The 13411-nt window shown below is 43.8% G+C and overlaps 1 protein-coding gene across 19 annotated transcripts in view; it reads right to left on the bottom strand.

Annotated features, from left to right (window-relative positions):
• DLGAP1 (DLG associated protein 1) overlaps positions 1-13411 on the bottom strand; it is a 782615-nt gene that overhangs the window by 295461 nt on the left and 473743 nt on the right. For 6 of the 19 annotated variants that reach the window (XM_059880829.1, XM_059880830.1, XM_059880827.1 and 3 more), the window contains exon 4: positions 4930-5958. In XM_059880829.1, coding sequence (XP_059736812.1) covers positions 4930-5886 — 957 coding nt within the window. In that variant the 5' untranslated portion in view covers positions 5887-5958. Of the gene's footprint in view, positions 1-373; positions 607-827; positions 1080-4929; positions 5959-13411 lie in introns of those variants that run through there. The other 13 variants (XM_059880836.1, XM_059880835.1, XM_059880834.1 and 10 more) reach the window with 9 other exon arrangements.

Consider the following 13411-nt stretch of genomic DNA (forward strand, 5'->3'; position numbering starts at 1 on the left):
AGAAATTTTAATTTTGCAAAGGAACAGTTAAGCATTCACCATTCTTGTCAAAGAAAACCATAGATCACATTTCAACCACCAGACACACAACATCCTCTCATGGCACCTAGCACCTGCGATCATCTGTCAATTAAAGATTTCATGAAGCCTCCTGGAGACACAGATGTGTGGGTATCTGATGTCTCTACCTGCTTTCTTACCATCTGTACACACATCCGTACTTAGCCCTTTCAGTTGGACTAGCTATTGTTTAGAGAACAAATAAAATAACAACAAAAACTACTCACCACCACCACCACCAAAAGGAAAAAACCACTTAAACCAACAACACACTCTAACCAAATACATAGTAATAAAAGAGTTGTACTCAGACCTGGTCAATCCTTCCATTTCTTGAAACTTGCACACAAACTGAAGAAACCCACTCAGCCTTAAAAAGGTCGATCATTTTGTTCTCCTAAAATTTCATCTCTGAGCGTGCTGGCTTTCTTGTCTGTCTCGTGTGCGTTCTCTCCCTCTCTCTCTCCCCCTGTGTCTCTCTCTCTCTACTTTTACCGGAGAGCGTTTTGTTTCCTTTTTCCTGTTTCTGCTGCTGGATGAATGCAAAAATACACAATTTGAAGGTTTTCTTTTTTTTTAGGCTAACAGTTGGAAATCTAAAATCTTGCTCTCCTGAATAGCTTATTATGCCAGTCATTCAACATGCAACGTTTTACATAAAGAGGCATTTACAGAATCAAGAATTCTGTTTTCTTAAAGCAAAAACAAATCAACAACCAAAACTCCCTCTACTCCTCTGACCCCCTTCCTTAACGATTAGCACTTACCCTGAGATGTGCCATAAATGCTCTATTCCAAATGTACAAAAGCCAACCACATCTCAACTGAGAATTAAACAGTTTTAATGTCTTCAGATCCATGTCCCTGCTCCAAATTCTGATACAGACAGTCACTGGCAGCCGTACAATAGTTCTAAACAGCAGACATCTGATTCTTGACATTTAAAAATAACAATATTGGGGGGAAAAAGGGAGTCTTTTTTAAATCAACCACAGACAGCTTGTGAGGCAGCACATCTAAGCAACTGACTATATTATCTGGAACTTACAATAATTTCAAGCTACAGTATTTTCTTTCTAAATCAGTGTCAGACGGAGGCTAGACACCTACAGACCTCTCATTTTCTATATAATCATGGCAGTGACCGAAGTTAAATAATTTCTGAGTGATAATTCAATATAGAGAGAACTTTTTAGTATTTAGAATTCTATTATTGGTGAATATTAACCTGTGTTCAGTCTGGAATCAAATTAGGAACATTTCAGCCATTCATCTGAGCTGGGTCACATTTCACGGACACGCATTCTTAACCATGTGCGAACAGAGGAGGGCAGGTGAATGCATACCTTTGCTGCAGAATAGAACAAATATTAAAATGAGAAAAATGCATTTGTTTCTATTTCTGAAGCACTTTATAGACTCAGACTGATCTGCACTCAAGTCTTAGCTGTCTCAATTACTACCCATGAGTTCCTGAAGACAGAATTCCATCTTTTGTGCCTCAGGTTTGTCATCCATAAAACTGGAGTAAATAGTAATATTAATACTAATTTTATAAAGGTGTTTTGGGTACTAAATGGATACTCTATGATTTCTGTTACATAACAGGCAGAGGGTATATGCTGCTTCTTCCCTCTGTGTTATATTGGTCTGGGCAGGAATCAGCGATGATTAATGGGGAAATCCAGGTTTGAAGGTAGATGAATCAGGTTAGACCCTCCATGTTGCCATGTACTAGCTGTTTGTCCTTGGGCAAGTGACTTAATCTAATTTACTAAATCGCAGTTCCTTTAACTGTAAAATACTTTATAAGAGTTTCAAAGAGCGAATTAGATATCACTGGAAAAGCATCTACTTCAAGCATTTAATAAATGGTAGCTCCAGGCCTTTACAACTCTTGAAAACAGCTCTCATTAGTGCTTTGCATTTGTAACTGAGGTGTCTGAAGATGTGGACTGAGATCCCAGGCCTTCTCAACCAAGTGCCTCACTTTATAGTAGAAGAAAGAGACTTTGGAGAGCTGAAATGATGGTTCTCAGCTGTATCACTAGTTAGTGATCACCAACTAGTTAGTGGCCAATAGGGACTAAAACATAAACCCTCTTATTTAAAGTTCAATGCTTTGTCCACTAAACTTTCTGACACTGAAATTGAACACATCTGAACATCCAGTTTCAATATTAGTTTGTAATTGGGGCTTTCTTGGTGGCTCAGAGAATCTGGCTGCAATGCAGGAGGATCCTGTTCAATCCCTGGGTTGGGAAGATCCCCTGCAGAAGGAAATGGCAACTCACTCCAGTATTCTTGTATGAAGAATCCCATGGACAGAGGAGCCTGGTGGGCTACAGTCCGTGGGGTCTCAAAGAGTCAGACATGACTGAGCAACTAGCACTTTCACTTTTTCACAAAGCAATATGACTAGGAAACAAACCCCTCTATGTTCCCAAATTTGCTTCTAAGAATGAGTTTACAAGTGAAATTATTCTATGGGAGCTGACAGGTGCTGGCTAAATCTATCTTCCTAAGAGGAGCTTCTGCAGGACATAGATTCTCCTTTCCCTGTAAAGCAAGAAGAGAGCTAGAGAGGATTCCAGTTCTTAGGAGTGTCCCATTCCTCCTCCCCCATGTGAATGTCCAGCTTCTTCCTTTGCTTTAGAGGAACTCATCTTAGCATACTGGTTGGGGACAGTACACTGCATTTACTATGTCCCCACACTGATATATAAAAATTTTTTTTCAGTTTGAAAGTCTTGTGCAGAATGCTGTGCTGGCTCAGTCATGTCCACTTCTTTGCGACCCCACAGACTGTAGCCCACCAGCCTCCAATGTTGATGGGATTTCCCAAGCAAGAATACTGGAACGGGTTGCCATTTCCTTCTCCAGGGGATCTTACTGACCCAGGGATTGAACCCACATCTCCTGCATTGGCAGGTGAATTCTTTCTGCCAAGCCACCAGGGAAACGCTTTAATTTGAGATTTCTTATCTGATCTTATCACTACTGATTATGGTTCAGTTTTTAAAATTAAATTTATTTTGTTTTTGCCATTAGTCACAGAACCTTCATAGACAAAAATGTATCCTCTTCTAGGTTTTCTGTCTCATTACACATCCTTTTTCAAGACAGATACCTTATCAAAATATTTTATTCTCAGTAGTGGATGAGATTTATGTGGTTAAAGAATTTCTAAGGCTTTCAGTTGTAATATTTACAATGGTCTTTTCTATGAACTAAGAGTCTTGAGTTCTGGTCTTACCTCTGCCATATATTAACAGTGTGACTTATAAGGCCTTTACCTTTCTTTGAGTCTAGCTTTTTATATTCTGAATGAAGAGGTTTGGTTAGATGATCCCTTTAGCTTTAACCTTCTGTTAGGGATTCTTGATCACTTAATTAACATGTGTAACAATCTTTTAGGGCTTCCCAGGTGGCGCAGTGGTAAAGAATATGCTGCCAAACATGGGTTTGCTCCTTGGGTTGGGAAGATCCCTGGAGTAGGAAATGGCAACTCATTCCAGTATTCTTGCCTGGAAAGTGCCACGGAGAGAGGAGCCTGGTGGGCTCCAGTCCATGGGGTCCAGAGAGTTGGCACGACTGAGCAACTGAGGACAACCTTATAGTAAATTAAATGATGCCATCTTCAGTAGGAAATATTGTGTTCTTTGTGAAAACTATCCACACCATGGTGGCCTCTTCTGAAGTCTGGGGATGGGTCTGGCACTGTCCCTACCCAGTGACTGCCAGTCTGGAATATTTTCAGAACTTGGTAGCAGCATTCCCAAGGGAGTCAGCTTTGTCAGAAGAGATCCAAAGAGAGCCAAAAAGATGAATGTCTTGGTGGAAGACTTTTCCTTGCATTTATTCTTAAGAGTGGGAAATGATTATGTCATGATTTTATATTCCAGTAAAACCTTTTTTAAAACAGACAAGGCTAGGAAGGGAGGGCTAGGAAGAGAAAACCTACACTTTGAAAAGGAAAAATGTGAGGATCCCTCTTATGAAACGCTGTGTCTCAGTAAAAATGATGAATCTAAAGGGAGGCAGTAGGGAAGAAAGGAACTCTTCCCCTGATATTTTTATCCAGGTGAAATCTGGTTTCAGTGGATTGGAGGGCAGTAGGAAAAACAGGAGTCTGCAGAGGGGAGGAGCGGCCTTGGGCCTGCGTGTGTGGGATTTACATACTGACACTAATTGTATTTTATTGCGCAGATGCTTCCCCTTCTTTTCCTCCTCTTCTCTGTTGTCCTGAGTCCCTGCAGCTGTACTTGTCAGGTCCCCAAACTGGCTCCATCTCCACCTCCTCAGGGTGCAGGGCATCACCCCAACTCCCTGTGCTCTGGGGGATGAGGACTTAGGTGGGGGTGTGATTAGCTTCGCTGTGGTGTGAAAATTGCAATGGTGAAGATGTTGATCAATTTTTCCAAACTAACAGCTTGGGGCAGAATCTTAAATAATAATAACAAAAAGCCCTGAATAGAACTAATTAAACTCTTTCCAGAATTCCAAAGATCATTGTTGACTTTTGTAAAAAAGGTGGCTTTATTTTACAATTCTGTGTACACTCCCCTTTTCTCCCCTCCTTGTCCTCCAATCCCTCAGACAAAAGAGGAACACAAAACATTAATAACTCCTTGCCTTTTTGTAGGTGTGCTTTTCAAAGCACTTTTATATCCAGTATCTCAAGATAACTGGATGAGGTTGCTAGCAGGCCTGTTTCCTGATAGGAGCCCTCAGCCCCCAAAATGCTAAATAATTTGTTCAGGTTCACACAGAGAATTCACAGTAGAGCCAAGACTAGGCCCCAGGGGAAAATACCATACAATTAGCTGGTACAACTTCTAAGCACCCATCCCTCCATATAAATGGTACCTGAAGGTACTGGCAGGAACGTTCTTGTTGACACGACTCTGACTTCACCATGGCCTGGTCCATGTTGACCGAGGCTTTCTGGTAAACCTCTCGGGCTCGACTCACGGTCAGCGTGGAGGACCAGGCACTCTTCTTGAGCAGTGGTGCATCTAGGGTGACGGGCAGGTTGGCGCAGGTGGAGCACTTGACGTCGTTGTTACTCCGGGAGGCCTTCACCGCCTGCTCGCTGATGGTGTTGTAGGCCTCCATAAAGTACTGAGAGGCCGAGCGGTCGGGGCACCTGCCCATGGTCATCACACCCGAGGGGGAGTGGTAGATACACATGTCGCCGTCGAGGTTGTCGTCAGAACTCCACCAGCCAGGGGATGTGTTGTTGCGCGGCTTGGGCTCCGGGCGCCGCTCCTTGCTTTTGCTGCGCTTGCCGTACCTCACGGTCTGCGTCTCGTCCGGGCTGGCCTTGCCTCCGTTGACGCTGCCCTTGGACGGTCCCTCCAGGGAGTGCGATTTGGTGAAGAGCTTCTGGACCGAGTGGACCAGGTGGCGGATGCGGCCGGGGCTGTCGCTGCGGTGCTCCACGGCCGTGCGCTTGTACTGCAAAGTGTGGTAGCCATCCCGGCTGAGAGGTAGCTGCCTCTCAAACTGGTCCAGGAGGTTGGCGGGGATGCGGTTGGCCTTGGTGGCCAGGGTGCGGGGCACCAGGGCACACTCGTCCTTCAGCTCCTGCTGCGAGGTGTAGTGCCGCCGCGGGAAGGTGCTGCTGGCCAGCGGGTCGCTGAAGGGGCCCACACACTCGGCCTGGAAGGAGGTCCGCTGAGTGTAGTAGGGGTGGTCGGCCGGATGGTGCTCCACCGGGCTCAGCAGGTATGGCTTGCGATCCGCGTGGTGCGACAGCGAGTCACAGGCTGAATCGCAGGTGACTCCGTGGTGATGGCTGCGGCTGCCCGATAACCCTTTCATCGCTGATGGGGCAAAGCCGCGGGGGTCATGGACACCCGGGGGTGTGGTTCCAGACCCGTCTCCCGCAAGGACCTGGGGAAATGAAGGAGAGGGGGACAGTGGTTAACTCTTCCCTTGGTAAATAGATAGTGCTCTTTCCCCATGCATCTGCTACTGAGTTGGTTTTCTGGCAGAAGAATTCAGGAAAAGTCAAAGTGTAGTCCCTCAGTCCTGTTGGATTCTTTGCAACCCTGTGGACGGTAGCCCGCCAGGCTCCTCTGTTCATGGGATTTCCGGGGCAAGAATACTGGAGAGGGTTGCCATTTCCTCTTCCATGGAATCTTCCTGCCCCAAGGGTTGAACCTGTGTCTCCTGCATTGCAGGCAGATTCTTTACCACCTGAGCCTCATTGACTCTCCCTAAAAGGAGCTTTAATGCATTGATGGAAAAGCCCTATTACCTCTCTATCTTGGCAAAGACCAGCACCGCCCCCCCCACCCCCAGTCACATAGGAGAGACAGGGTGAAAGCTAGTTAACCCAGAAAAGAAACTATAAAAATGTTAAATTATTTTTAAATGATTTAGGAGAAAAACTTCCCCTCCCTCCAGGGTTCTAATAATTGTATATCTCCCCTACTGCTCTGTTTTTATTCTTAACTGTATGTTAGTCATCAGGCCAGCAGACCACAAGGGTTCAGTTTCTCTGGGAGGCTTTTGCTGGCCCCCCTTACAGAGAGAATTAGTTCTGTGCTTGCAGAGCATGTGCTGCATACTCTCCAGCTCCTCTGGAATGCTTTGTCCCATGTTTTCCCCACTAGCTCAAGCTCCCTGAGGTTAGTTTACTTCTCAGTCACCTGTACATCTCCCTACCTCATACCAGGGGCTTCCCTGGTGGTTCAGTGGTAAAGAATCCACCTGCAAAGAAGGAGACCTGGGTTCAACCCCTGGGTTGGGAAGATCCCCTGGAGAAGGGAATGGCTGCCCACTCCAGTATTTTTGCCTGGAGAATTCCATGGCTAGAGGAGCCTGTTTGGGCTCCAGTCCACGGTGTCTCACACAGCTGAGCAACTAACACTTTTACTTTCACTTCACCTCATACCAGTTGGGCCATATATACACACAAGCACTCCATATATGTGAGTGGAAAACGTAAGTAAAAGAGGCTGCTGCTGCTAAGTCACCTCAGTCGTGTCCAACTCTGTGTGACCCCAGAGATGGCAGCCCACCAGGCTCCCCCGTCCCTGGGATTCTCCAGGCAAGAACACTGGAGTGGGTTGCCATTTCCTTATCCAATGCATGAAAGTGAAAAGTGGAAGTGAAGTCACTCAGTCATGTCCGACTCTTAGCGACCCCATGGACTGCAGCCTACCAGGCTCCTCCGTCCGTGGGATTTTCCAGGCAAAAGTACTGGAGTGGGGTGCCAACTTTAGGATATATTTCTGTTATCTTCTTTCACATACTTTCCCATTAGAATGCCATGGTGACAATTACAGCAAACAATCCCCGCTTTCCCATGGTAATTAGAATTGGAAAAACTAATGGTAGGGCAAAGACATCAGAGCTGTAGAGAAGACCTGCCCATGTATTTCTGTCATCAGAGAATTAAGAGTTTCTTGTCTACAAACTGAGAGCAGATGAAGAACAAATAAGCTTGAATCAGCTCATTTGACTATCAGGACATCTCCTTTTGCTGGTTTAAGAGTTCATGGTAAATATTTACAAGCTATGGCAAGATGGACAAAGGAAAGACTCTTGAAACATTCCTGAGGAAACATGAAGGGCCTGAACCCAAGGGTCGGGTGTGCCTGGGAGAGAAATAACTCCTACAGATGCAGCTGAGTGAAACGCAGTCATCCCAAGCCTTCCCCTTCCTTCAAGACCAGAAGCTGCCTTATGATCCAGCAATCCCACGGCTGGGCATTCACACTGAGGAAACCAGAAGGGAAATAGACACATGTACCCCAATGTTCATCGCAGCACTGTTTATAATAGCCAGGACATGGAAGCAACCTAAATGTCCATCAGCAGATGAATGGATAAGAAAGCAGTGGTACATATACACAATGGAGTATTACTCAGCCATTAAAAAGAATACAATTGAATCAGTTCTAATGAGGTGGATGAAACTGGAGCCTATTATACAGAGTGAAGTAAGCCAGAAGGAAAAACACCAATACAGTATACTAACGCATATATATGGAATTTAGAAAGAGGGTAACAATAACCCTGTGTACGAGACAGCAAAAGAGACACTGATGTATAGAACAGTCTTATGGACTCTGTGGGAGAGGGAGAGGGTGGGAAGATTTGGGAGAATGGCATTGAAACATGTAAAATATCATGTATGAAACGAGATGCCAGTCCAGGTTCGATGCACGATACTGGATGCTTGGGGCTAGTGCACTGGGACGACCCAGAGGGATGGTATGGGGAGGGAGGAGGGGGAGGGTTCAGGATGGGGAGCACATGTATACCTGTGGTGGATTCATTTTGATATTTGGCAAAACTAATACAATTATGTAAAGTTTAAAAAAAAAAAAAAAAAGACCAGAAGCTGCTGTTCTTCTGGGCAGAGTACTTCCTTTGGACTCTAGTAGAGTGAATCCAGGGACAGAGGAGCCTAGTGGGCTGCCGTCCATGGGGTCACACATAGTCGGACACGACTGAAGTGACTTAGCAGCAGCAGCAGCAGAGTGAGTTCATCAGTAGTTGAATGTGTTCCTCCTGACAGTCTTGTTTGTTTGTTTTTAATAAAGCTTTCTATAATACAAAAATTATCATATGGAGAGTTGTCCAGAAAGGCCAATGTGACTTTCCAAAAAATCACAAATGTAATTTTAGATAGACAGGGAGAGATAATTGGTTTAATTGTAAAAAAAAAAAAAAAAATCCTGTAAAACAAAACAGAACACCCATGTATAGCCTAATGAAGAAAAACATGGAGTCTTGAGGGATCAGGACTTGTCAGTTCCATGGGATATGCTGTATGTGGGAGCCCAACTGTTGAAAATCTCTAACCGTGCTTTATGAAGCTCCTTTTCTCCTCCTAGTCTCTCTGTTTCTGGATTAACTGAATGAAGTTGATGAGAGGTTTTAATCACTGGAGTCTTTCGAAATTGCTCAGTCTATCAAACTAGGAGCTTCTTGAGGGCAGAGGTTATGTTTTATGCATTCAGTGGCCAGCAGAGTGCTTGGCTGCTGGTGGGAACTCGGTAAAGTAGTTAATGAAATAATGCATCAGTGAAAAATCTCCCAGGGTGGTTCATCCTGTGGTTCAAGTCACACCTATTGTGTTTGAAAAGGAAGCGGCCAAGGAAGGAAGGAAGGCACCATCTTATGGGCATTTTAGAGACCAGTGGTTTTCCAGGTGAGGCAGGAGGCATGTGGGTGCATGTTTCTTATGCTGCTTGTTTGTTTACCTTCAACTTCTGCCTCTCCATGTCCCATCAATGAATATCTCACTCTTAAAGTTCTCCCTGCTTTGAGGTTAAAATCTGGGAGTTTACCTGGTCTGCTGACTACAGAATGTCTACACAGAAGACAATCTGTTTAAAGAAGAGAAAGCAAATGACACCTGAAGAGACAAAGAGGGAAAGAAACTGGTTCAGGAAGAGCCTGTAAATCACAACTTGCCCACCGAGGAGCTAATATAAGGGAAATTTTAACATAAAATACCTCGGGACTACTTTATACAAAGTTATGATCCCAAGAGTAGGCTGTGGCAAGGAGGGATACAGAAGATTAAATACACATTTTTAGCAAAACTGTGGCACAAACTAATTTAGGTTGAAAAATCCGCTTCATGAGGAAGTTTCTCTATATAAAACAGGTCTCATCGAGGACATTTTTGTCTTTTAAATATAGACTTAAAAATAAAAGACAAAAATAGGAAGCCAGTTGGGTTATGGTCACATAATAAATCTTATGATTCCACATAATATAACTCAATATATGAAATAATATGAAATAATGCTTCAATCTTTCCTTCTGAAGCAGCTGGGTCTTGGGTGGATATTTTTTGCTAAATAAAATGTGAATCTGGCAAGAGCCAAAAACATGAATTATACATATTCACTCCAAAATGGAGATTATTTGAAATCATGTGTTCAATATTTATGTAATTATCTTTAATTTGTGAATGGCATTTCATGTGAGATGATGTTGCCTGAGGACACACAGAGCCAACAAAGAGCCTTTTTAAGGCCATTAATGATGAATTTGTTCAATGACGTAACCGATGATTATTTTGGTAAGTTAAACATGCACAGTGTGATTTTTTACTAAAATTTAAGTGGGCTATTTTCAGCCTGGTGACATGCACTTATATTTTCATAAAGAGTAATACATTGAATCAAGGAAAATAAGTTAACTTTCATTCTTCTTAATGTCTGTAAAAAGATATTGAGATCTTGATCCTTTTCCTCTGTGATATATGAAATATGATAATAAATGATCATAAACATTTCTAAATGCTCCATCTATCTTTCTGGTTAAGACCAGATAAATGACTTAATACCCTAACCTTTCTAAGGGAAAAATCTTACAGTGTCTTTTAGTCTCCTGTCTTTTAAAAAGGAAAATCGATTAATTAGTGATTATAAATTACAGCAACACATTCAGTGACTTCTCGATGAATGAGGGAGATGATCTAAAACTCTCAATGGCTAAATAATGGTTGTGATACCTACCATGGGGGTCCTGCTCTTTCACCCCTCATTCTTTGTCTTCTTCTTTTCTTACTCATGAATTCTATTCCAAGCCTACTTCTTTCTGCCACTTCTTTATTTCTCTGTCCTAATTCATATTCGTAAGTGGCAACCCGGACTTCACTTGCTCCAGCCCATGTGTGACTAACACCATCCCCGGGAAGAATTAACCAAGCATCCTTCCCATGCAGGGCTCAGTGTTTGCTGCTGCAGATGACCAAATGCAACCAGCAAATCACTAATGCTGAGAGAGATGTGACCTAGTCATGAAAAAAGATAAATAACAATGCTCATTACCCTCTGCATTCTTGGAAAAATTAGCCCTGGAATTAAGTTTTAAGGGGCCGTAAAAGATTGCTGAAAATAGAAAGGGAAATTGTCTTTCGTGCCTTCCTCTCTGAGCCAGGATGGAGAATGTGAGTCAATGCGCCTCTGTAAGGGTTTCTATGACGACGGTGATCATCCCTCATTTTTGCCTTGTTCACTATGACTTCAAAATGATGTTTTGTTGTCCTCCTAAGTACGATTTTACCATCAGACGACAGGCCCTCATCGCTGGCTTGGAAAATGTGTTGACTGTATTGGCTACCGTAAGATCAGCTCTGGGTGTGAGAAACAATGCTTCTCTCACACCTGGGGCAGAAGCATTGCTGTCCAGATGATGACTAAAGCAGGAACGATCCAGCACAGGTAAAGGAAATTCTCAAGGCAGGTAATTTATTAGCACCAAGGAAAAAACAAACAAACTACATGTTAGAAGATGCTGACTGGATGGAAAACAGTCTCACAAAGCTGGCAAGTTCTTACTTTGATTTCTGTGCATGTCTTTATTTAGAGCTGCTGTGCTTGGTTTTTCTTTACATACAGACAGAGGATCCACCCGAAGGGTGTCTACTCTCTCTTTCAATGAGGACTGACAGCTGGGCAATCACAACTTGCCTTAGAAAGGACAGCGTGGGGGACCTGCCCAGGAAGGGGGGAGCACTGTGTTCTAATTTGGGGAGATGCTGGGAAGACAAAACCTCCATGAATTATCTCAGGGTCAAGTCACTTTTTTGCCTCTCCCCATTTTACAGGTGACCTGCCCATGCCAGGTTATAACAGTCAATGGAAGAGAAAGAAGGAATTCTCTTACTGAGAGTAAAACCTGTCCCCAACTAGTGACTTGCTTCCCAGTCTCTCTAGATGCACACAGTTGACTAATTCTGGCTAATGGAGTATAATTGAAAATGGCAGGTGCAGTTTCTGGAAAATGACTCTTAAGTGAAGGACATACCTTCTTTACCCCCTTTCTCAGCTGGAAATCAGACTTCAGGCTTGGCTAAGGAGTGATCTTGGTCCATGAGGTGGAAGTGAGAGTCTGAGGATGGGAGCAGCCCAAGACAATGGGCTGGGCCAGAACAGAGTGTCTGTCAGCCTGGACGTGTACCCCTGCATCTTGTTTATGGGGAAGGAATGGACCTGGATCTTTGTCTACACCACTGTGATGTGTTTTCTGACCCTTGCATCTGAACCAAGTCCTAAGTGACAAGGGTGGTTAGGGCTGACTCCTGGAGAATTTTTGTCAGCTCTGCTATAATATGAAGGACTTGACTCTGCTCATGGTGGTCACCCATGAGTGCAATTTAAACCAGGCAGTGATACAGCTGCGCGTATACTAGAGATTTCTCTGCCTGTAGTGAGAGAATGCTTCTCAGATGGCTCGGTGGTAAAGCACCCACCTGCCAATGCAGGAGACACAAGAGACACAGGTTCGATCCCCAGGTTGGGAAGATCCCCTGAAGGAGGAAATGGCAGCCCACTCTGGTATTCTTGCCTGAAAAATTCCATGGATAGAGGAACCTGGCAGGCTACAGTCCATGGGGTCACAAAGAGTTGGACACGACTGAGCAACTGAGCATGAGAGTTAGGGAATAGATTTAGGGATCAGAAGAAGCAAGAAAATCTGAGAGCAGTAATTCTTTCTTTCTTGGGAAGTTCATGAGAGAAGACTAAAAGGGGATAAAGAATAATCCTCCAAAGAGTAAGAATGTCCTGGGTGGTGGAGGGGTGCCTCCCACTTCTGTTCTTCTGCTCACTCGTGTGTTTCCACTACAGTCTAAACACACAGAGTGCTTCTTCTAGGCAGAATAAAATTCTATGCAACATGGATGCAGACTTTTTATTAGTAATTTTTTCCTCTACTAATAATCCCAATTCTATAGAGATTGAGAATGAAGAGCAATATGAATGTTTGCTGCTAAGTCACCTCAGTCGTGTCCGACTCTGTGTGACCCCATAGATGGCAGCCCACCAGGCTGCCCCTTCCCTGGGATTCTCCAGGCAAGAACACTGGAGTGGGTTGCCATTTCCTTCTCCAATGCATGGAAGTGAAAAGTGAAAGTAAAGTCGCTCAGTCATGTCCGACTCTTAGTGGCCCCATGGACTGCAGCCTACCAGGCTCCTCCGTCCATGGGATCTTCCAGGCAAGAGTACTAGACTGGGGTGCCACTACCTTCTCCAATATGAATGTTTAGCAGGCTTATAATTTTAAATATTTTTTAAAAATAAGTGACTGATTCTCATTAATATGCTACTAACACATGAAGCCATGCCATTTTAGGGTAAAAGTAAATAGAAAACTCACATGAATTAATTTTGCCCAAAGGCCCACTTTGGGGATATTTTCTGACCTTCTGAATTTGTAGCTGCAAAAGATAACTGAATGCCATTTTCTTTCATTTTTTCAGGCTTCCCCACTCACAGACTTTCATGTACTATGTACTTAAAATCGTGCAAATGCCATTAGGGCACCTTTGAATAAGCACAGGCTGAAATACACCAGTTCTTTTACTCAAAGC

This window comes from Bos taurus, chromosome 24 (genome assembly GCF_002263795.3).
Source record: "Bos taurus isolate L1 Dominette 01449 registration number 42190680 breed Hereford chromosome 24, ARS-UCD2.0, whole genome shotgun sequence".
NCBI classification, from domain to species: Eukaryota; Metazoa; Chordata; class Mammalia; order Artiodactyla; family Bovidae; genus Bos; species Bos taurus.